Source organism: Ranitomeya imitator, chromosome 8 (genome assembly GCF_032444005.1).
Source record: "Ranitomeya imitator isolate aRanImi1 chromosome 8, aRanImi1.pri, whole genome shotgun sequence".
In the NCBI taxonomy this organism is placed as follows: Eukaryota; Metazoa; Chordata; class Amphibia; order Anura; family Dendrobatidae; genus Ranitomeya; species Ranitomeya imitator.
In genome coordinates, this window is record NC_091289.1 from 46,658,444 (window position 1) to 46,684,164 (window position 25,721).

Consider the following 25,721-nt stretch of genomic DNA (forward strand, 5'->3'; position numbering starts at 1 on the left):
GGAAGGAATTTCATGGCTGCCATCTCCCTTTCCCAACTGAAACACATTCCTTGCCTGGCTCACACCTTAAACCTGGTGGTGCAGTGCTTCCTGAAAAGTTATCCGGGGTTATCCGACCTGCTCCTCAAAGTGCGTGGACTTTGCTCACATATCCGCCGTTCGCCCGTACACTCCAGCCGTATGCAGACCTATCAGCGTTCTTTGAACCTTCCCCAGCATCGCCTAATCATAGACGTTGCAACAAGGTGGAACTCAACACTGCACATGCTTCAGAAACTGTGTGAACAGAGGCGGGCTGTTATGTTTTTGTGGGAGGATACACATACACGGGCAGGCAGTAGGATGGCAGACATGGAGTTGTCAGGTGTGCAGTGGTCGAAGATTCAAGACATGTGTCAAGTCCTTCAGTGTTTTGAGGAATGCACACAGCTGGTTAGTGCAGACAACGCCATAATAAGCATGAGCATCCCCCTAATGCGTCTGCTGATGCAAAGTTTGACGCACATAAAGGATCAGGCGTCTGCAGCTGAGGAAGAGAAAAGCCTTGATGACAGTCAGCCATTGTCTGGCCAGGGCAGTGTACAGGACGAGGTAGCGGGCGAACAGGAGGAGGAGGACGAGGAGGATGATGGGGATGATTATATTTTTAATGAGGAAGCTTTTCCGGGGCCAGTGGAAATTGTTGGCGCGGCAAGGCCAGGTTCTGGTTTTTGGAGGGACACAAGTGACGTGGATTTGCCTGAAACTGCCCCTCAACCAAGCACAACCACAGATTTGAGAACTGGAACTTTGGGCCACATGGCGGATTATGCCTTACGTATCCTCAAAAGGGACACACGCATAACAAAAATGATGAACGATGACGATTACTGGTTGGCCTGCCTCCTTGATCCTCGCTATAAAGGCAAATTGCAAAATATAATGCCACATGAGAACTTGGAACTAATATTAGCAACCAAACAATCAACTCTTGTTGACCGTTTGCTTCTGGCATTCCCTGCACACAGCGCCCGTGATCGTTCTAACACGAGCTGCAGGGGCCAGCAGACCAGAGGTGTTAGAGGGGCAGAAATCAGAAGTGGCGTTGGCCAGAGGGGTTTTCTGACCAGGTTGTGGAGTGATTTTGCTATGACCGCAGACAGGACAGGTACTGCAGCATCAATTCAAAGTGACAGGAGACAACATTTGTCCAGTATGGTTACTAACTATTTTTCATCCCTTATCGACGTTCTCCCTCAACCGTCATTCCCATTTGATTACTGGGCAACAAAATTGGACACCTGGCCAGAATTGGCAGAATATGCATTGCAGGAGCTTGCTTGCCCGGCAGCTAGTGTCCTATCAGAAAGAGTATTCAGTGCTGCAGGTTCAATACTAGCAGAAAAAAGGACTCGTCTGGCTACCCAAAATGTAGATGATCTAACCTTCATTAAAATTAACCACAACTGGATTTCGAAATCTTTTGCCCCACCTTGCCCGGCTGACACCTAGCTTTCCTATGTAAAGGTCTTGCCTGTGGACTATTCTGAATGACTTTTCCAATCTCGTAATTTGCAGCACCTGATTGTCCAGCATCCGACATGTTAACACCTCCCTAAATGGCCAAAGTCCCCACACGGGGCCGTGGTATCGCCACTTGGCGCCAGCACCCGTGAGAGTACTGTTTGTCTGAGGAGGTGGGTGTGCCCGCTTTTGGTCGACGGCACTGCCACTAGGTCCCTCATAGTACAATAAAGTGTCTGGCGGTGGTGGTGCGCACCCAACGTCAGACACACCGTTGTAATATGAGGGGCCCTGGGCCTGTACCGCCGGCCACAAGACAGTCCCCCCCCCCCCAGCTCAAACAGTGCTCTACCACTTGCAAAATTTTCTCTCACAGCTCCACCAATGTTTAGTCTATGCGCTGACATCCTTCAATGCCTGGCACTGTCAATACCATTGTATTGACATTTTTCTTATGTTAGGCCTTCGAAGCCTGTCTGCGATCACTCCTTCCACTAGGCCTCCACTGACCTGTCTACTGCTGCCCGTGTTCCCCTGGAACCAATTTTAAATTGCCTACAGCCCAATTTTTGTTATGTTAGGCCTTCGAAGCCTGTCTGCGGCCCGTTCTTTCCACTACTACTACACTGACCAGGCTACTGCCGCCCGGGTTCCCCTGGAACCAATTTAAAATTGCCGACAGCAAGCCCAATTTATTATGTTAGGCCTTCGAAGGCTGTCTGCGGTCCCTCCTTCCACTAGGCCTCCACTGACCTGTCTACTGCTGCCCGTGTACCCCTTGAACCAACATCAGAAAATATAAAAATAAGTATTTTGCTTATAAAAAAGAAAATACTGGAGAGATATCAAATGCAGACATTTTAACATTAAAAACAAACACATACAACAAAAATCTGGTACAGTACTAAAAATGGCCACCAGCTACAGTAACTTTCTCCTGCAAGTAGTTAGCTGAAAGTTTTTTTCAATTTTAAACACAGATATGGCATCCACCGAGTGTTGTCCTGTCGTGTCTTCTTTATATTATTGCCAAGAAGATGCAAAACAATGAAAATAATAAAATCATTATTTACCAAAAAAATAGAGTAAGTCAAAACCACATTGCAAATAAACATTCATTACAAATAAAGAAGCAGGGCGCGTCCGAGGGTGAGTATATACCTAATAAGAATATAATCACCCTCGGACGCGCCCTGCTTCTTTCCGACAGCCTTCCTTCCTAAGAATCAGCCCTTCCGTGGTGTAGAGAGAGGGTGTGTTACACTCCAAGGTGTTCCCCAGGTTGCCTTTCCTGAGCTTCGATCTTCATGCTCTCGTTTAGTAGTTGTCGGAAAGTAGGCTGCATTAGGCCTACAAATTGGGTATGGGGTGGAGAGAGATGGTGTGTTACACTCCAAGGTGTTCCCCAGGTTTCCTTGCCATTGCTTCGGTCTTCCGACTCTCGTTTAGTAGTTGTAGAAAACTACACTGCATTAGGCCTACAAAATGGGTATCGGGTGGAGAGAGATGGTGTGTTACACTCCAAGGTGTTCCCCAGGTTTCCTTGCCATTGCTTCGGTCTTCCGACTCTCGTTTAGTAGTTGTAGAAAACTACACTGCATTAGGCCTACAAAATGGGTATCGGGTGGAGAGAGATGGTGTGTTACACTCCAAGGTGTTCCCCAGGTTTCCTTGCCATTGCTTCGGTCTTCAGACTCTCGTTTAGTAGTTGTAGAAAACTACACTGCATTAGGCCTACAAAATGGGTATCGGGTGGAGAGAGATGGTGTGTTACACTCCAAGGTGTTCCCCAGGTTTCCTTGCCATTGCTTCAGTCTTCCGACTCTCGTTTAGTAGTTGTACAAAACTACACTGCATTAGGCCTACAAAATGGGTATCGGGTGGAGAGAGATGGTGTGTTACACTCCAAGGTGTTCCCCATGTTTCCTTGCCATTGCTTCGGTCTTCCGACTCTCGTTTAGTAGTTGTAGAAAACTACACTGCATTAGGCCTACAAAATGGGTATCGGGTGGAGAGAGATGGTGTGTTACACTCCAAGGTGTTCCCCAGATTTCCTTGTCATTGCTTCGGTCTTCCGACTCTCGTTTAGTAGTTGTAGAAAACTACACTGCATTAGGCCTACAAAATGGGTATCGGATGGAGAGAGATGTTGTGTTACACTCCAAGGTGTTCCCCAGGTTTCCTTGCCATTGCTTCGGTCTTCAGACTCTCGTTTAGTAGTTGTAGAAAACTACACTGCATTAGGCCTACAAAATGGGTATCGGGTGGAGAGAGATGGTGTGTTACACTCCAAGGTGTTCCCCAGGTTTCCTTGCCATTGCTTCGGTCTTCCGACTCTCGTTTAGTAGTTGTAGAAAACTACACTGCATTAGGCCTACAAAATGGGTATCGGGTGGAGAGAGATGGTGTGTTACACTCCAAGGTGTTCCCCAGGTTTCCTTGCCATTGCTTCGGTCTTCCGACTCTCGTTTAGTAGTTGTAGAAAACTACACTGCATTAGGCCTACAAAATGGGTATCGGGTGGAGAGAGATGGTGTGTTACACTCCAAGGTGTTCCCCAGGTTTCCTTGCCATTGCTTCGGTCTTCAGACTCTCGTTTAGTAGTTGTAGAAAACTACACTGCATTAGGCCTACAAAATGGGTATCGGGTGGAGAGAGATGGTGTATTACACTCCAAGGTGTTCCCCAGGTTTCCTTGCCATTGCTTCGGTCTTCCGACTCTCGTTCAGTAGTTGTAGAAAACTACACTGCATTAGGCCTACAAAATGGGTATCGGGTGGAGAGAGATGGTGTGTTACACTCCAAGGTGTTCCCCAGGTTTCCTTGCCATTGCTTCGGTCTTCCGACTCTCGTTTAGTAGTTGTACAAAACTACACTGCATTAGGCCTACAAAATGGGTATCGGGTGGAGAGAGATGGTGTGTTACACTCCAAGGTGTTCCCCAGGTTTCCTTGCCATTGCTTCGGTCTTCCGACTCTCGTTCAGTAGTTGTAGAAAACTACACTGCATTAGGCCTACAAAATGGGTATTGGGTGGAGAGAGATGGTGTGTTACACTCCAAGGTGTTCTCCAGGTTGCCTTTCCAGAGCTTCGATCTTAATGCTCTCGTTTAGTAGTTGTTGGAAACTACACTGCATTAGTCCTCCAAATTGGCTATGGGGTGGAGAGAGATGGTGTGTTACACTCCAAGGTGTTCTCCAGGTTTCCTCGCCATTGCTTCGATCTTCCGACTCTCGTTTAGTAGTTGTAGAAAACTACACTGCATTAGGCCTACAAAATGGGTATCGGGTGGAGAGAGATGGTGTGTTACACTCCAAGGTGTTCCCCAGGTTTCCTTGCCATTGCTTCGGTCTTCCGACTCTCGTTTAGTAGTTGTAGAAAACTACACTGCATTAGGCCTACAAAATGGGTATGGGGTGGAGAGAGATGGTGTGTTCCACTCCAAGGTGTTCTCCAGGTTGCCTTTCCTGAGCTTCTATCTTCAGGCTCTCGTTAAATTGTGGTTAAATGGAACAACTGCATTTGGCGTACTAGTTGGTTTGGGGCCTACTAACAGTGTCTGCCGCTCCTTGCTGTTCTCCTGGTTTCCTGTCCTGAAATTCCGTTTTCAGGCGCTCCTTAAGTAGTTGTTAATGTTAGACTGCATTTGGCCTACTAGTTGGGTTGGGGCCTACTATCGGTGTCTGCCACTCCTTGCTGTTCTCCTCCACTGAACAAAGCTGTGCCGCCTGTTTACTACGGTTGCCAATTTTGAACTGCATTTCGACTACTTACTGATTTGGGCCTACTCTCTGTGTCAGCCTCTCATTCCAGTTGTCCTCCACTGCAATGCCCCCTGGTTATTCCTGTGTTACCAATTTTGAACTGCATTTAGCCAACTTTATTCTTTGGGCCTATATCTGTGTTTCCTCCTCATCCTGCCCATTGCCCAGCCAGTGATAGATGAGTCTGCTGGTACATTGACCCATAACGCAACATTCCCCGTGCACGCTACACAACAACATTGTGACCCTGCTGAAAGTCAGGTTGCTCTTCCCGCATACCATACCACCTTACACGGGGACAAAGAGGAAGGTGCAGATGAAAGTGCAGGTTCCTTCATCAGGTGGGGGGAGGAATACTAGTTGGCGACGTCACTGGCACAGGGCCTCTCATAGTACGCAAAAGTGTTGCTGCCGGTGGGAGGCGCCCCCGCCGTGCAAACACACCGCTGTACTTTGAGGGGCCCTGTGCCAGTGCCAATGCCAACGAGTGGGCCCCCCCTGCTTGCTCAGGTTCACAGCACTTGCAAAGTTGAAATACTTACCTCTCCCTGCTCCACTGCCGTGACGTGGTCCAGATTTCCTGGGCCCACTAATTACTTGAACCAGCCCTACCCACCACAACTTTAGCCAAATGACCCCCAATTTCAAATGCCTTCCAATTATTATAAGGTAAATTACGCTTGACAAGCTTCATTAAGAAGAATGGATGGTTTTGACATTAAAATGGGCATTCGTCAGACGAATGTATTGTCATCCTGTCAGCGGCCATTGTTCCAGTTAAAAGACTGAGATTGGGACACCTTTTTGCACCAGGTTTCCTTTTCTATTTTTTGAATATTTTATTTATTTATTTCTTTTTCCACCATCCTCCGTTATTTTCCTAGCGCCTACCGGAATATATTACTCACGTATATATACATATTTATACGTTTTGCATATAATAAAAATAAATAACCTAAGGTAAATAAAGTAAACCTAAATAAATAAAAAAAACATATATAGTCCTGAACATTTTCACTAAATTATGTGACAGCTTACAAAAAAGTTAAAGGGACACTGTCACCTGAATTTGGAGGGAACAATCTTCAGCCATGGAGGCGGGGTTTGGGGTTTTTTGATTCACCCTTTCCTTACCCGCTGGCTGCATGCTGGCTGCAATATTGGATTGAAGTTCATTCTCTGTCCTCCGTAGTACATGTCTGCACAAGGCAAGATTGCACCTTGCGCAGGCATGTACTACGGAGGACAGAGAATGAACTTCAATCCAATATTGCAGCCAGCATGCAGCCAGCGGGTAAGGAAAGGGTGAATCAAAAACCCCAAAACCCCGCCTCCATGGCTGAAGATTGTTCCCTCCAAATTCAGGTGACAGTGTCCCTTTAATTTCAGGAATCAGCTGCGTAGACAATTGTAACTTCCTATCACTACTTGGAGACTGGTTTGCATATCAAAGACATTTCTTGTGTCACTTATCAACCGTTTCTGGCAGCAACAAAAAATGAAAACCTTTGAAATTCCAGCTGCCATGACACCTACGGATTATCAAGCGTATTATTTCTTTATGCTAGTGTGAGTACAGCTCTTACCAAAGTAAGCCATTCCCCATTATTGTCCTTCTTAAGGACATAGTCAGATTGCCGTATAAATCGGACGGAGAACGGAACGGAATGCATGGACTAGCCGGCGGCTCTCCTGACTAGGGATGAGTCTACTCTAACTGGAAAGTTCGGGGTTCGCACCAGACTTCTTGAGTCCAGTACCAGACACTGTACATAGACTTCTTATTGTATGTCTGATTTCCTGTTCAGGTATGGAAATTTAATAAAGCTTGTTGAAAGGCTCTAGCACAGACAATCAACAAGCTTAAAGGCTGTGGGCACCTCCAGCTCCATCAAAGCCAAGATTGGCCAGACAGTTAAAATAAATAATAATAATAATAATAATAAAAAGATGTACAGTCCCATTCCTTTTTAAAACCAGCCAAGAGAAAACAGACAGCTGTGAGCTGGTATTTTTAGACTGGGAAAAGCCCAATATCCACGGAGCTGCCCAGCCTATTGATATCAGCCCGTGGCTGTTTAATTTGCCTTAGCTGGTTATTAAAAATAGGGGTGACTCTAAAAAAATGATGTGAGGCCCCCCTATTTTTAATAACCAGCTAAAGAAAAGCAGACAGCTACAGGTTGATATTAATAGGCTGTTAAGGGGGCCATGTAAATTGTCCCCATCCGAGCCTAATAACACCAATCCCCAATCACCCCAGAAATGGCGCATCCGTTAGATATGCCAATTTTGGTGCTTAGCCTTTGCTCTTGCTATTTGCCCTGGTGTGTTCAGAAGCGGGGTAATAGTTTATATGGTTGATGTCAGCTGTGTAATGTCTGCTGTCATGAGGCCCAGAGGTTTGTAATGGAGAGGCGTCTATCAGAAACCCCCATTACTAACCCTGTAGTCAAAAGTAATAAATACTCACACAGAGAAAAGTCCTTTAATTGTACAAATCACTCCCTGACAATTACCCTCTTTTACCCATTTATTAACATAAAAATAATAAATCCAAGCAATCCTTACCTGTGTTCTGTTAATCCATATTGATGAGATCTAATGATGATCCGCGGCACTGCTACATCCGGATGCAGTGCTGAGTGGTGACATAAGTAATGTGACCACTCAGCAAGACAGTCGGTGATATAATTAAGGTTACTGTAGGTCACAGGTGGCGATGTTCACGGTTAGCTTTGTGTGAGCTGACTTTTGAACTGTGGTAACCTTACTGTAAGGTCACCTAAGTTCATAGCAGCTGGTTGTCACACTGCGCAGCACCAATGTTGGACTGATGAACGACCACAAATTTGACACTCGGCACTCCGGCACTCAACAGTCCAGCACTCAAGCTACCGGAGGCTGTGAACTGAGGTAACCTTACATGGCTGGTGAATTCACAGCCACCAGGTCACCCAGCAGCTGAGAGGCCATCATCAGGAGGGCGTTAAACTAGAAGAAGAGAGGACGGGAAGAAAAACATTAGACTTGAACAAAGAAGATCCAGGAAAACATACTCAGAAGGGAGGTAAGAACATTTCTAAAACAATCCACAGCGAGGAGATTGGAACAAAACAAAATCCTCTAAACTGCATGCTCGCAAACGCCAGAAGCCTGACAAACAAGATGGAAGGACTAGAAGCAGAAATATCTACAGGTAACTTTGACATAGTGGGAATAACCGAGACATGGTTAGATGAAAGCTATGACTGGGCAGTTAACTTACAGGGTTACAGTCTGTTTAGAAAGGATCGTAAAAATCGGAGAGGAGGAGGGGTTTGTCTCTATGTAAAGTCTTGTCTAAAGTCCACTTTAAGGGAGGATATTAGCGAAGGAAATGAGGATGTCGAGTCCATATGGGTCGAAATTCATGGAGGGAAAAATGGTAACAAAATTCTCATTGGGGTCTGTTACAAACCCCCAAATATAACAGAAACCATGGAAAGTCTACTTCTAAAGCAGATAGATGAAGCTGCAACCCATAATGAGGTCCTGGTTATGGGGGACTTTAACTACCCGGATATTAACTGGGAAACAGAAACCTGTGAAACCCATAAAGGCAACAGGTTTCTGCTAATAACCAAGAAAAATTATCTTTCACAATTGGTGCAGAATCCAACCAGAGGAGCAGCACTTTTAGACCTAATACTATCTAATAGACCTGACAGAATAACAAATCTGCAGGTGGCCGGGCATCTAGGAAATAGCGACCACAATATTGTACAGTTTCACCTGTCTTTCACTAGGGGGACTTGTCAGGGAGTCACAAAAACACTGAACTTTAGGAAGGCAAAGTTTGACCAGCTTAGAGATGCCCTTAATCTGGTAGACTGGGACAATATCCTCAGAAATAAGAATACAGATAATACATGGGAAATGTTTAAGAACATCCTAAATAGGCAGTGTAAGCGGTTTATACCTTGTGGGAATAAAAGGACTAGAAATAGGAAAAAACCAATGTGGCTAAACAAAGAAGTAAGACAGGCAATTAACAGTAAAAAGAAAGCATTTGCACTACTAAAGCAGGATGGCACCATTGAAGCTCTAAAAAACTATAGGGAGAAAAATACTTTATCTAAAAAACTAATTAAAGCTGCCAAAAAGGAAACAGAGAAGCACATTGCTAAGGAGAGTAAAACTAATCCCAAACTGTTCTTCAACTATATCAATAGTAAAAGAATAAAAACTGAAAATGTAGGCCCCTTAAAAAATAGTGAGGAAAGAATGGTTGTAGATGACGAGGAAAAAGCTAACATATTAAACACCTTCTTCTCCACGGTATTCACGGTGGAAAATGAAATGCTAGGTGAAATCCCAAGAAACAATGAAAACCCTATATTAAGGGTCACCAATCTAACCCAAGAAGAGGTGCGAAACCGGCTAAATAAGATTAAAATAGATAAATCTCCTGGTCCGGATGGCATACACCCACGAGTACTAAGAGAACTAAGTAATGTAATAGATAAACCATTATTTCTTATTTTTAGGGAATCTATAGCGACAGGGTCTGTTCCGCAGGACTGGCGCATAGCAAATGTGGTGCCAATATTCAAAAAGGGCTCTAAAAGTGAACCTGGAAATTATAGGCCAGTAAGTCTAACCTCTATTGTTGGTAAAATATTTGAAGGGTTTCTGAGGGATGTTATTCTGGATTATCTCAATGAGAATAACTGTTTAACTCCATATCAGCATGGGTTTATGAGAAATCGCTCCTGTCAAACCAATCTAATCAGTTTTTATGAAGAGGTAAGCTATAGGCTGGACCACGGTGAGTCATTGGACGTGGTATATCTCGATTTTTCCAAAGCGTTTGATACCGTGCCGCACAAGAGGTTGGTACACAAAATGAGAATGCTTGGTCTGGGGGAAAATGTGTGTAAATGGGTTAGTAACTGGCTTAGTGATAGAAAGCAGAGGGTGGTTATAAATGGTATAGTCTCTAACTGGGTCGCTGTGACCAGTGGGGTACCGCAGGGGTCAGTATTGGGACCTGTTCTCTTCAACATATTCATTAATGATCTGGTAGAAGGTTTACACAGTAAAATATCGATATTTGCAGATGATACCAAACTATGTAAAGCAGTTAATACAAGAGAAGATAGTATTCTGCTACAGATGGATCTGGATAAGTTGGAAACTTGGGCTGAAAGGTGGCAGATGAGGTTTAACAATGATAAATGTAAGGTTATACACATGGGAAGAAGGAATCAATGTCACCATTACACACTGAATGGGAAACCACTGCGTAAATCTGACAGGGAGAAGGACTTGGGGATCCTAGTTAATGATAAACTTACCTGGAGCAGCCAGTGCCAGGCAGCAGCTGCCAAGGCAAACAGGATCGTGGGGTGCATTAAAAGAGGTCTGGATACACATGATGAGAGCATTATACTGCCTCTGTACAAATCCCTAGTTAGACCGCACATGGAGTACTGTGTCCAGTTTTGGGCACCGGTGCTCAGGAAGGATATAATGGAACTAGAGAGAGTACAAAGGAGGGCAACAAAATTAATAAAGGGGATGGGAGAACTACAATACCCAGATAGATTAGCGAAATTAGAATTATTTAGTCTAGAAAAAAGACGACTGAGGGGCGATCTAATAACCATGTATAAGTATATAAGGGGACAATACAAATATCTCGCTGAGGATCTGTTTATACCAAGGAAGGTGACGGGCACAAGAGGGCATTCTTTGCGTCTGGAGGAGAGAAGGTTTTTCCACCAACATAGAAGAGGATTCTTTACTGTTAGGGCAGTGAGAATCTGGAATTGCTTGCCTGAGGAGGTGGTGATGGCGAACTCAGTCGAGGGGTTCAAGAGAGGCCTGGATGTCTTCCTGGAGCAGAACAATATTGTATCATACAATTAGGTTCTGTAGAAGGACGTAGATCTGGGGATTTATTATGATGGAATATAGGCTGAACTGGATGGACAAATGTCTTTTTTCGGCCTTACTAACTATGTTACTATGTTACTAACTATGAACCTTTGAGGAACACTTTAAGGTTACTAGAGTTTCCAGCTGCTGGAACACATGGAGGCTGTGAACTAAAGTTACTTTGTTTACTTGTTTAGCAAAAGCTAAACAGACAGCTGTGAGCTGATCTTAATAGGCTGGGAAGGGGTCATGGACATTGATCTCCTCCAAGACTAATAACACTAACCCTTAGCAGCCCCAGAATTGGCGCATTCATTAGATGCACCAATTCTGGAGCTTAGCCCCTGCTCTTCCCACTTGCCGTGGTGCGTTGGAAAATGGGCTAATAGTTTATAGGGTTGATGTCAGTTTTGTAATGTCACCTGACATCAAGCCCATAGGTTAGTAATGGAAAGTTGTCTAATAGTGATGAGCGAGTATGCTCGTTACTTGAGTTTATTCGAGCATGCTCGGGCGGTCTCCGAGTATTTCAGCGTGCTTGGAGATTTAGTTTATGTCGACGCAGCTGCATGGTTTGTGGCTGTTAGACAGTTTGAATACATGTGGGGATTGCCTGTTTGTTAGGTAATCCCCACATGTATTCAAGCTGTCTAGCAGTCGCAAATCATGCAGCTGCGTCGACATAAACTAAATCTCCGAGCCTGCTGAAATACTCGGAGACCGCCCGAGCATGCTTGGAGAAACTCGAGTAACAAGCATACTCGCTCGTCAATAGTGTCTCTCAGACACCCCCATTAATAACCCAGTAAATTGAAAGACAAAAATACACACACACAGGAAAAAACATTGCATCACGACTGAGAGCCAGGATCGGAAGAGCAAGACTGCAAAAGTTAGAAGGGGTCATTTCTCCCAGGCATAGTTAGAAAATTGGTGGACGACAAGAGACCTAATTGGACATTGTTGGAATGTAAAAACCAGGGAATGTGTAAACCAGGGAATGTGTGGGGGAGTCTTTATTCAAATAAAATGTTTTTTACCTCACTGTGTGTATTTTTTTCTTTTAACTTACTGGGTTAGTAATGGGGGTGTCTGATAGACATTACTAACCTCTAGGCTTGATGTCAGCTGACATTACAAAGCTGACATCAACCCCATAAACTATTACCTTGCTTGCCAACGCACCAGGGTAAGCGGGAAGAGCCGAGGCTAAGTGCCAGAACTGATGCATTTAAAGGATGTGCCATTTCTGGGGTGGCTGAGGGCTGGTGTTATTAGTCTTGGAAGGGTCAATAGCCATTGCCCCTTCCCAATCTATGAAGATCAGCTCACAGCTGTCTGTTTAGACTTTGTCGGTTATTAAAAATAAGGGGGACCACACATAATTTTTTTGGGGGGTCTCCCTTTTTTATACTCAGTAATAGCTAAACAGACAGCTGTAAGCTGATATTAATAAGCTGCGAACCTTTATGGATATTGGTCCCTTCTCAGAGTAATAACACCAGCTCCCAGCTGTCTGCTTTCCCTGAGCTGGTTATTAAAAATAGGGGGGACCACACATTACTTTTTGTGTTCCCCTTTTTTAATAAACAGTAAAGGTTATGCAGACAGCTGTGAGCTGGTATTAATAAGCTGGGAACTTTTATGGATATTGTCCCCTTCCTAGAATAATAACACCAGCTTTTCTTTCTAACGTGATTTAACTCTTGGTGGGTTTCAATGAATGGATGGATATTCACACATGACATTGATAAGAATGGTCTACATTGACTTACATTGTTTTCGAACTGTGTATTGTCTAGCATCACACCATTCTATGGATTCTATCCAGCCTGTTGGGTAAACTAATTAACTCAATGTTTACTGACTAATGTAAAGGGATTTAAGTCATTTTTCTATCCACATTTGTTTGATGGGCAATTGTCCAGCCCTTACCTTTATTTTGCACCAAAGGTTCTCATTGACTTTTAACTGTAGCTTCATTGAATCTTATCATCCACTGGTCTGCTCATCCCTACTCCTGACCTGAGTATGACAGCTGCATAAAAATACCTGAAGCTGTCATGCTTGGTTTGGGAGTGCCGCCAGCCAGTCCATGCACTGCGTTTCGATCTCCATCTGATTTATACGGCCATCTAAACGTGCCCTTAACACATCTCTATCTGTAATAAGCAGTTTTATCCTCAACAGACAAGATCTATACTTGCCCTAAAGTTCCCTATGAGCAAAAAACCTGTACACTGAATAGATTCAATTTAATTTACACTATCCTAAAACCTGAAGACACAAAAGAGAATAGTAAAACCAAAAACACTCAGTTTGAAAAAATGTTGCAGTAATCCGCAAGTGCTAGTAAAAGATGTAAAAAACAGGGTATTTGGTTGATACGTTTTTTGCAAAAAATGTATACTAATCTGCTCTACCAATCTTCACGGTATACCCTTATCAGAGCAGTCCTAACTAATGTATGCAATCCCTATCTGATGTATTTAAAAACCTGATCATCTGTATATAACCTGTGTGAACAGGGTTCAGAGAGGAAAAATCCATGTGTGCATACAGGGTAGAACAGCTTTTGTGCAGATAGCCCAAGAGGAGTGGTGGAACTCCCCAGTCTTGTAGACACAAGAGAACAATTATGGAAACAGGAACACATGGGCTACTTGCACAGTGAACAAGTCTGTATGATCATGTTCACACACCACCAAGAAACCTGAAGACACAAAAGAGAATAGTAAAACCAAAAACACTCAGTTTGAAAAAATGTTGCAGTAATCCGCAAGTGCTAGTAAAAGATGTAAAAAACAGGGTATTTGGTTGATACGTTTTTTGCAAAAAATGTATACTAAGCTGCTCTACCAATCTTCACGGTATACCCTTATCAGAGCAGTCCTAACTAATGTATGCAATCCCTATCTGATGTATTTAAAAACCTGATCATCTGTATATAACCTGTGTGAACAGGGTTCAGAGAGGAAAAATCCATGTGTGCATACAGGGTAGAACAGCTTTTGTGCAGATAGCCCAAGAGGAGTGGTGGAACTCCCCAGTCTTGTAGACACAAGAGAACAATTATGGAAACAGGAACACATGGGCTACTTGCACAGTGAACAAGTCTGTATGATCATGTTCACACACCACCAAGAAACCTGAAGACACAAAAGAGAATAGTAAAACCAAAAACACTCAGTTTGAAAAAATGTTGCAGTAATCCGCAAGTGCTAGTAAAAGATGTAAAAAACAGGGTATTTGGTTGATACGTTTTTTGCAAAAAATGTATACTAAGCTGCTCTACCAATCTTCACGGTATACCCTTATCAGAGCAGTCCTAACTAATGTATGCAATCCCTATCTGATGTATTTAAAAACCTGATCATCTGTATATAACCTGTGTGAACAGGGTTCAGAGAGGAAAAATCCATGTGTGCATACAGGGTAGAACAGCTTTTGTGCAGATAGCCCAAGAGGAGTGGTGGAACTCCCCAGTCTTGTAGACACAAGAGAACAATTATGGAAACAGGAACACATGGGCTACTTGCACAGTGAACAAGTCTGTATGATCATGTTCACACACCACCAAGAAACCTGAAGACACAAAAGAGAATAGTAAAACCAAAAACACTCAGTTTGAAAAAATGTTGCAGTAATCCGCAAGTGCTAGTAAAAGATGTAAAAAACAGGGTATTTGGTTGATACGTTTTTTGCAAAAAATGTATACTAAGCTGCTCTACCAATCTTCACGGTATACCCTTATCAGAGCAGTCCTAACTAATGTATGCAATCCCTATCTGATGTATTTAAAAACCTGATCATCTGTATATAACCTGTGTGAACAGGGTTCAGAGAGGAAAAATCCATGTGTGCATACAGGGTAGAACAGCTTTTGTGCAGATAGCCCAAGAGGAGTGGTGGAACTCCCCAGTCTTGTAGACACAAGAGAACAATTATGGAAACAGGAACACATGGGCTACTTGCACAGTGAACAAGTCTGTATGATCATGTTCACACACCACCAAGAAACCTGAAGACACAAAAGAGAATAGTAAAACCAAAAACACTCAGTTTGAAAAAATGTTGCAGTAATCCGCAAGTGCTAGTAAAAGATGTAAAAAACAGGGTATTTGGTTGATACGTTTTTTGCAAAAAATGTATACTAAGCTGCTCTACCAATCTTCACGGTATACCCTTATCAGAGCAGTCCTAACTAATGTATGCAATCCCTATCTGATGTATTTAAAAACCTGATCATCTGTATATAACCTGTGTGAACAGGGTTCAGAGAGGAAAAATCCATGTGTGCATACAGGGTAGAACAGCTTTTGTGCAGATAGCCCAAGAGGAGTGGTGGAACTCCCCAGTCTTGTAGACACAAGAGAACAATTATGGAAACAGGAACACATGGGCTACTTGCACAGTGAACAAGTCTGTATGATCATGTTCACACACCACCAAGAAACCTGAAGACACAAAAGAGAATAGTAAAACCAAAAACACTCAGTTTGAAAAAATGTTGCAGTAATCCGCAAGTGCTAGTAAAAGATGTAAAAAACAGGGTATTTGGTTGATACGTTTTTTGCAAAAAATGTATACTAAGCTGCTCTACCAATCTTCACGGTATACCCTTATCAGAGCAGTCCTAACTAATGTATGCAATCCCTATCTGATGTATTTAAAAACCTGATCATCTGTATATAACCTGTGTGAACAGGGTTCAGAGAGGAAAAATCCATGTGTGCATACAGGGTAGAACAGCTTTTGTGCAGATAGCCCAAGAGGAGTGGTGGAACTCCCCAGTCTTGTAGACACAAGAGAACAATTATGGAAACAGGAACACATGGGCTACTTGCACAGTGAACAAGTCTGTATGATCATGTTCACACACCACCAAGAAACCTGAAGACACAAAAGAGAATAGTAAAACCAAAAACACTCAGTTTGAAAAAATGTTGCAGTAATCCGCAAGTGCTAGTAAAAGATGTAAAAAACAGGGTATTTGGTTGATACGTTTTTTGCAAAAAATGTATACTAAGCTGCTCTACCAATCTTCACGGTATACCCTTATCAGAGCAGTCCTAACTAATGTATGCAATCCCTATCTGATGTATTTAAAAACCTGATCATCTGTATATAACCTGTGTGAACAGGGTTCAGAGAGGAAAAATCCATGTGTGCATACAGGGTAGAACAGCTTTTGTGCAGATAGCCCAAGAGGAGTGGTGGAACTCCCCAGTCTTGTAGACACAAGAGAACAATTATGGAAACAGGAACACATGGGCTACTTGCACAGTGAACAAGTCTGTATGATCATGTTCACACACCACCAAGAAACCTGAAGACACAAAAGAGAATAGTAAAACCAAAAACACTCAGTTTGAAAAAATGTTGCAGTAATCCGCAAGTGCTAGTAAAAGATGTAAAAAACAGGGTATTTGGTTGATACGTTTTTTGCAAAAAATGTATACTAAGCTGCTCTACCAATCTTCACGGTATACCCTTATCAGAGCAGTCCTAACTAATGTATGCAATCCCTATCTGATGTATTTAAAAACCTGATCATCTGTATATAACCTGTGTGAACAGGGTTCAGAGAGGAAAAATCCATGTGTGCATACAGGGTAGAACAGCTTTTGTGCAGATAGCCCAAGAGGAGTGGTGGAACTCCCCAGTCTTGTAGACACAAGAGAACAATTATGGAAACAGGAACACATGGGCTACTTGCACAGTGAACAAGTCTGTATGATCATGTTCACACACCACCAAGAAACCTGAAGACACAAAAGAGAATAGTAAAACCAAAAACACTCAGTTTGAAAAAATGTTGCAGTAATCCGCAAGTGCTAGTAAAAGATGTAAAAAACAGGGTATTTGGTTGATACGTTTTTTGCAAAAAATGTATACTAAGCTGCTCTACCAATCTTAACGGTATACCCTTATCAGAGCAGTCCTAACTAATGTATGCAATCCCTATCTGATGTATTTAAAAACCTGATCATCTGTATATAACCTGTGTGAACAGGGTTCAGAGAGGAAAAATCCATGTGTGCATACAGGGTAGAACAGCTTTTGTGCAGATAGCCCAAGAGGAGTGGTGGAACTCCCCAGTCTTGTAGACACAAGAGAACAATTATGGAAACAGGAACACATGGGCTACTTGCACAGTGAACAAGTCTGTATGATCATGTTCACACACCACCAAGAAACCTGAAGACACAAAAGAGAATAGTAAAACCAAAAACACTCAGTTTGAAAAAATGTTGCAGTAATCCGCAAGTGCTAGTAAAAGATGTAAAAAACAGGGTATTTGGTTGATACGTTTTTTGCAAAAAATGTATACTAAGCTGCTCTACCAATCTTCACGGTATACCCTTATCAGAGCAGTCCTAACTAATGTATGCAATCCCTATCTGATGTATTTAAAAACCTGATCATCTGTATATAACCTGTGTGAACAGGGTTCAGAGAGGAAAAATCCATGTGTGCATACAGGGTAGAACAGCTTTTGTGCAGATAGCCCAAGAGGAGTGGTGGAACTCCCCAGTCTTGTAGACACAAGAGAACAATTATGGAAACAGGAACACATGGGCTACTTGCACAGTGGTCTGCTCATCCCTACTCCTGACCTGAGTATGACAGCTGCATAAAAATACCTGAAGCTGTCATGCTTGGTTTGGGAGTGCCGCCAGCCAGTCCATGCACTGCGTTTCGATCTCCATCTGATTTATACGGCCATCTAAACGTGCCCTTAACACATCTCTATCTGTAATAAGCAGTTTTATCCTCAACAGACAAGATCTATACTTGCCCTAAAGTTCCCTATGAGCAAAAAACCTGTACACTGAATAGATTCAATTTAATTTACACTATCCTAAAACCGCAGACTTCCCTGCAAGGGGACATTTTCACTTCCGCATATTACTGCTGTTGACAGCAGATTTCAGAACCTTGATTAGTTCCAACAAATGGAATATTACAAAAGATATCTAAAGTAAAAATTCACTTGCCTGCATGATGCACTGACATGTTCATTGCAAAAGAAGGAAGCGTTTGGTCCTTTTTGCTATAAAAAGAATTCAACAATTTTTATTTGTCCCAAGTGACTTGGAACTATTCAGAGAACAATGCTTAGGACAATACTGATCAACAGTGAGCAACAATTCTACCATATGTTGCAGTCACTTCTACTACCGTGCAAGGAAATAAGTCGCGAATCCGGCCTAAAATACCAAACAAGATAGCAGCAACATTTATTTTGATCCCAAAAATGTTGGAAACCATAATAAAAAAAAAATCTGACATGCACCATTATAGTTCTTGGGGGTCAACTGTGTGCCACTAGTGTTCATCGTACTCACATAATATCCAACATTGGCATTAATTAGCAAACACAGATGAGAACGAAACTTTATAGAAGTTTATGGAAGCCAGTTTTTTTTCTTATGAATAGAGTGACTCTCCCCACATTTGTTTTGGGCAGTTTTACTTGAATTGCGTTGTTGATTCAGAGTTTCATAGTTTTGAACGTTGAAGGTAGACCTAAGCCCATCACATTCGACCTATAACCTAACATATTGATCCAGAAGAAGAATTCTTTCCCAACTCCACATTCGGCAATCAGACTAGCTCCCTGGATCAACGCACCATTTGCTTGCTTGACATTTTTATCTAACTTGCTCCACTTCTTACCACTTCTTACTTACTTTATACCAATATTTTGTATCTAAATTAAACCAAATGGCAAAAATAGAGGTCCACAATCCATATAGGGTAGGGGATCTGGACTGGTGAAATATGCTGGTCCTTTTCCCAGTTTGGGTTCTTTTCCCACGCCCTTCTTTTCTTTACGATTTGCCTATTAGTCATGCTTGACCCGGAACCCGGTCAATCCCGGCCGTGCCTTTTAGGTGATCTCCTTTTTTTGTGCCAGGGTCTGTATTAATTTGTAGCTTACTTCCTCTTCTCTTATTGCACCACCCCTCCCCCCCCCATTTTTTGTGTTGGTAAATGTGCTCTGCAGCAATAAAACACCCTTTCCCGGTCTTTTTGCCATCTCTTCCGGTACCTGCTTTAAGGGAGTCTCCCTACCTTTAGTTGATATATATATATATCTATATATATAATTGTCTAAGGGTTTTTCCGTCTGTCTTTCTGTCTGTCTGTCCTGGAAATCCCGCGTCTCTGATTGGTCGAGGCCGCCAGGCCTCGACCAATCAGCGACGGGCACAGTAACGACGTAGAAATCTCACGTCTCTGATGGCAACCATTACGACGTAGATGTCATAATGGTTGCCATGGCGACGATGATGTCATAAAGGTTGCCTCGACCAATCAGCGACGGGCACAGTCTGCCGTGAATTCTGGAATCATCATTGTCCATATACTACGGGGACATGCATATTCTAGAGTACCCGATGCGTTAGAATCGGGCCACAATCTAGTATATATATATATAGGCCATGTGAAAACACAGACAAACATTCAATATAGATTATACTTCTCAAAAATATTTTTTCACAAATTTTTTCCCAAAAAATGTTTTTAATAAAACTTACAGTAATACATGAAAATGAAGGTTCTTAGTGCATAAATTGGCAAATTCATGTATGCCCATCAACCACGGCAAGGTGACCTCCCTCTGATGGGTCCTACTCTACTCTACATGCCACTTTGGGGCCACCAGCCTACATCTATGGACAAAATATATATGTATATATATACTGTATATATATGTTTTTTATGATATTTAATACAGCTGGTGATAAAATTATATGGTTTTGAGCTTAACACGGACTGACAATGGACTTGCCCATCAGGAGTGCGCTGCATACAGTTTCGGCTCTATGATAGTTAAAAAAATAAAGTAATGATTACAATTTGGGTAAATGTATCTTAATAAAGCTGTGGCCGACTCGATCCATAAAGAAGTTATATGTGTGTCTGTGTATTTTCCTACATTGGGGAAGTTATGTTTATGGGGCACATGTTTTTCATATAAACAGTCAAAATTTGTTGCAAAAAGTCTCTAAACTTGATAAATCTAATCTTAATTTTGCCCAATTTTACTTTGTAAGTTTCTATCACCGCATCTGTTCAAAAGTGCAGGGAATGGGGTCCTTTCCCGGCACTGATGCTAATAAAGGAAACAGTTCCGATAACACAAATATGTGAAAGAAATGGAAGTGAAGACACTGGAATCTCTATTGGGATGACTTAAAAAATCTAGAAACAATTGTGAAAAATACAAAACTACAAAAGCAAAGACAGAGGAAACAATGGAAATCACACAGGAGGAAGCGATTGGGCTCACAACGGGCAAAGAAACATTAGTATAGAAACTGGACTATAGGATAAACCTTAGGGATCGATTAAATATACAGTGCAAGAAGCATCAGGCATCAAGTCCTATTAAATGGCATTTCGTGCTGTAGATTTTTCTGCCTCACTTCAGATGCAGGAGGTCAGATATGGAAATGCCCCTTGGGATTGTACCCTCATCGCCCATTTTTGAAACATCTTTGAAACAACCTCTACTATTTACTATGGTGCATTTGAACAAGTAAACTTGAAAGACACATAGGTGTCCATAGGATTTGCATCAGCAAAATGATAGGACAATTTTTTTTAAAAACAAACTAGTTTTAAAATATCTCCATTGCTTTTTTTAGATGCACTGACACAATACAAAAAAACAAAGGTCTACATACTCTTTAAAGATTTTATATACTACTCACTATATACCCCTTAATAAAATAAAAACAACTTATACTCACCTCCAGTGCCAGCGTCGTTCCAACTATGCTCTCCCAGGGCTTGTGTGACATAATTATGTCAAGTAAGCCCTGCAGCCAATCAGTGGTTCTTTTACTCTCCCATTGATCTTTTTTTTGCAATGATTAGACCGTAAATTTGCATGTAATATTATGCAAACATCATATGCAATTTTAAACTAGGATATAATGTGAGAATCGCTGTGGAGCCGTATTCTAACTAATGGTCAATGCATCTATCAACCCTGAGTCCCAGGAACTTCTAACATTAACTGCTTCCAAACCCTAGGTAAGGAATCATATAAAATAAAAATCATGGAATATTGTGTAATGTGCGTATAACCACAAAGCAGAAAACATAATAAATCTCAAAGCAAGGAACTTGCAACATTTTATGGTTAGCAGTGTGGGCAAGAACTTAAAAAAGAATCCACGCTGGAGCCACTATTCAGTATACAGTGGGGAAAAATAGAATTTAGTGAGCCACCAATTGTGCAAGTTCTCCCAAAATGAGAAAACAAATCCAGAAAATCACCTTGTCTGATTTGGCAAGATTTATTTAGCAAAATATGGTGGCCAATTAATATTTGGTCACCTAAAAACATGCAAGGTTTCTGGCTCTCACAGACCTGTAACTTCTTCTTTATAAGGCTCCTCTGTCCTCCACTCAGTACCTGTAGTAATGGTACCTGTTTGAACCTGCTATCAGTATAAAAGACACCTGTGCACACCCTCAAACAGTCACACTGCAAACTCCACTATGGTGAAGACCAAAGAGCTGTTGAAGGACACCAGAAACAAATTTGTAGCCCTGCACCAGGCTGGGAAGACTGAATCTGCAATAGGCAAGCATCTTGGTGTGATGAAATCAACTGTGGAAGCAAGAAAAGAAAATAGAAGACCACTGATACTCTCCCTTGATCTGGGGCTCCACGCAAGATCTCACCCCGTGGGGTCAAAATGATCACAAGAACGGTGAGCAAAAATCCCAGAACCTAGTGAATGACCTGCATAGAACTGGGACCACCGTAACAAAGTCTACCATCAGTAATACACTACGCCGCCAGGGACTCAGATCATGCAATGCCAGACGTGTCCCCCTGCTTAAGCCACCAGTACATTTCTTGGCCCGTCTGAAGTTTGCTAGAGAGCATTTGGATTATCCAGAAGAGTATTGGGAGAATGTCATATGGTCTGATGAATCCAAAGTAGAACTGTTTGGTAGAAACAAAACTCGCCATGTTTGGAGGAGACAGACTGCTGATTTACATAAAAAGAACACCATACCTACTGTGAAGCATGGGGGTGGCAACATCATGCTTTGGGGCTGTTTCTCTGCAAAGGTACCAGGATGACTGATCCGTGTACATGAAAGAATGAATGGGGCCATGTATCGTGAGATTTTGAGTGCAAACCTCCTTCCATCGGCAAGGGCATTGAAGATGAAATGTGGATGGTCTTTCAGCATGATAATGACTCCAAGCACACTGCCAGAGCAACGAAGGAGTGGCTTCGTAAGAAGCATATGAAGGTCCTAGAGTGGCTTAGCCAGTCTCCAGATCTCAACCCTATAGAAAACCTTTGGAGGGAGTTGAAATTCCGTGTTGCCCAGCGACAGGCTCAAAACATCACTGCTCTAGAGGAGATCTGCATTTAATATCACCTATGAAAGAATGGCTCACTGGTCCTGTTACTGGATGCCACAATGGTAACAAGTCAGTTTGCTAAATGTATTCCTGCCTATCTATTCTACCATCACCTGTGAGCGCTGGTACTGAAACGTAGAAGGAAAAGCAGCAGGTCATCCACAATGTATCTGTCACGCCGTAAGCGGCATTAAAGGGGCAGGATGGCATACTGGGACCCGCACCTGTCCCTACCACTTTAATGGGGCCCTGGTTTTCCCTTATCTCGGGGGTACCTATGATGGTTAGGAGGTCCGAGCCACCAGCGTATCCCTGTCTCCTGTGCAGGCCCTATCAGTGGCCCCCTCTCCCCCCAACGGAGGTGGACTGCACCAGTGTATAAATACAACAATAAACAGGGTATACAGACAAGATAACTAAAAGTCTTAAACTCACCAAATGCTCACACAACCACAGAGGAAACACAGAGAAGGGAAGAGAAGGAGAAAACTAGGAAGGAAAACAGGTTTAACATGCAACCAAAACAGCAGACACCAATCTCTGTAAATAAACCTCCAACACCAACACTACGTTCCTTCAAGCTCCAAGCCAGGCAGTAGAACTGATCACTGACAATAGCTGAAGTCAGGACTGGGTCTATATAGAGGATTACAAAATCCACTTCAGCTGAGAGAGACCCAGCTCTCAGCAACTCAGCAATAAGGTTAACTCCTGCACTGCTGGCACAAAGCAGCCCGGTCAGAATACAGGTGAAGAGCTTCTGTTCACTGTGTGTGAACGAGGCCCAGAGCGCTGCAGTTCTCTGGAACCTATCTGTTGCGGTAGCCCCGTGACAGTATCAGACCATGTAAGTTACAGGGCAGGGTCGTTAAGTACTGAGGAGCAGAAAGCATAAAAGTCACCAACACTCTACTGACACCATAGATGCAGAGTCCAAACCTCCTCTGGTCTTATCATTATCACAACAACTGTGCACCAGGAGCTTTATGGCATGTATTTCCATGGCAGCTGCATACAAGCCTTACATCACCAAGCACTATACGAGGGTCGGATGGAGTGGTGTAAAGCAGCTGCCGCTGGAATCTGGAGAGGTAGAAAAGTGTTCTGTGGAGTGACGGATAACACTTCACGATCTGGCATCAGATGGACGAGTCTGTGTTTGGCGAATGCCAGGACAACGTTACCTGCCTGACTGCATTGTGCCTGGTGGTAAAGTTTTGATGGAGGAGGGATTGTTTGTCATGGTTTTGCCTATGTCACATAATTTTAGTGAAGGGAAATTTTAATGCTTCAGCAAACAAAACATTTTGGACAATTGTAACTTCCAATGTTATTGGAACAGTTTGGGGAAGGCTCTTTTCTGTTCCCCATGACTGTGCCCAGTGCTCAGGGTAGGGGTCGTAAAGTCTTGGTTGGGGGAGATGCTGTGGAAGAAGATAATCCCTCACCTCAACCCCATCCTACGCCTTTGAGATGAACTAGAACAGAGATTGCAAGCCAGACTCTCCCCTCCAACATAGACCCCATAAACTCTACTGAATTAATGGTCAAAAATTCCCACAGATACCTCCAAAATCTTGTAGAAAGTTTTCCAAGAACTGTGACAGCTGTTATAGCTGCAAAGGGGGAAACCACTCTGTATTAATGTCTATGAATTTAGGATGGGACGTGACAACAGCCATTGTAGGTGTAAAGTGTAAGTGTCCCAATTCTTCTGTCCATCTAGTGGATACTGTGTCTCCAGTAATCTTAGTAGTTCACATTAGTCATCAAATGATGATGTAGATGCCGAGAAACCAAAGCATAACAAACATGACAATGACAACAACAAGTCCTTTCCTGTAGTAGTAAAAGAAAAGGGTACTCACCATTTTCATGGTCTTCCATTAAAAGCTGGACCCCTCTTTCTTTTGTTGGTGACCCTGATGATGGCATTAGGTATCTTGCTGTGTCTCTGCTCCCCATTTAATACACTATTTTTTTACGCTTTGCACCAAGATTCCTAATTACTACTATCTGGTTATTACTAATTCTCCATCCAGTCTTGCCTTAATTCCAGTTCTATCTCTTTTGATCTTTTGACCTGTTATGTCTGTTTTTTTGCTTTTCATTATTAAATATCTTCTCTAATTTTTCGCATAGTAATGAACGATCCATCAAATTGTCTAAGATCACTTCTGACTTTATTCTCCTTCTGCTGTCTGCTTGCACAATATAAAAGCCAAGCCACCCAATGTCCTACGTCCTCCACCACAACATACTGCAGTGACTTTGAGTCTGGTCCCGTCACAGAGTCCGTGTACACACGAGGTGGTGACAGAATAGGATCCTACTAACAGGAAGAGGACAGAGATTGTGGTTAACGCTCGGCTTGTTGATGTCACACTTCCTAACCCTGCCTCGCCGTCACCTAAGCTATACACAAATCATTCAGTTATGATCCAGGAAAGTAGCGCTCTGGTCCGGTTGCTGCTTCCTGTTTATTCCTTTTTTGAAGTTCTATAAAGGTAACGTTTTAATACCCAAATCTGCCTACTCTTCCTTTAAACCCTCTCATCTCTATATATCTGTTTCAACCCCACCCCACCCACCCTACAAGTTCCTTTTTTCTGCAAACCACAAGTTCTCTAAAAGCAGATGTTCTTCTTGTCTCACTATGTTTCAAGCAGGATCTTTTCGTATGTTACTCATTTTTTTTGACTTGATAAGATGGTAGAAGACAAGAACAGTGTGAACCATTACTATACCTATGGAGAAACAAATTATTTTTTTAAGGAAACAATGACACCCAGATTTATGCTATTTAATTTGGGGTCGTTAAAAAAAGAAATAAATATTTTCTTATCTCTAAGATAAAAAATAAAAGAAAAATTAAATACAATTTGTCATTTTACGCATGCGCCACAAAATATTTATCTGCTTCAACAAAATATAGTCTGTCAAAAAATTGTATTCAGAGTCTCAAAATGTCATTCTGCATGGGCACAGTGACAAGAGACTGATATTTTTTTTGGATTTTCAGATAAATCCACAGGGGGTAAATTCTAAAACAAATCAGTACTTGTGCCCATTTCATTGGGTAATGATGAAAATTGGCCTCAGATTTTACCCTTTGTAATAAA

The 25,721-nt window shown here is 42.4% G+C and overlaps 1 protein-coding gene across 1 annotated transcript in view; it reads right to left on the reverse strand.

The window, feature by feature from the left end:
- Positions 1-24,933, reverse strand: part of CYTH4 (cytohesin 4) — a 169,593-nt gene extending 144,660 nt beyond the window's left edge. Inside the window, exon 1 of the mRNA XM_069736848.1 lies at positions 24,468-24,933. Coding sequence (XP_069592949.1) covers positions 24,468-24,564 — 97 coding nt within the window. The 5' untranslated portion in view covers positions 24,565-24,933. The remainder of the gene's footprint in view (positions 1-24,467) is intronic.
- Positions 24,934-25,721: the final 788 nt, after the last annotated feature.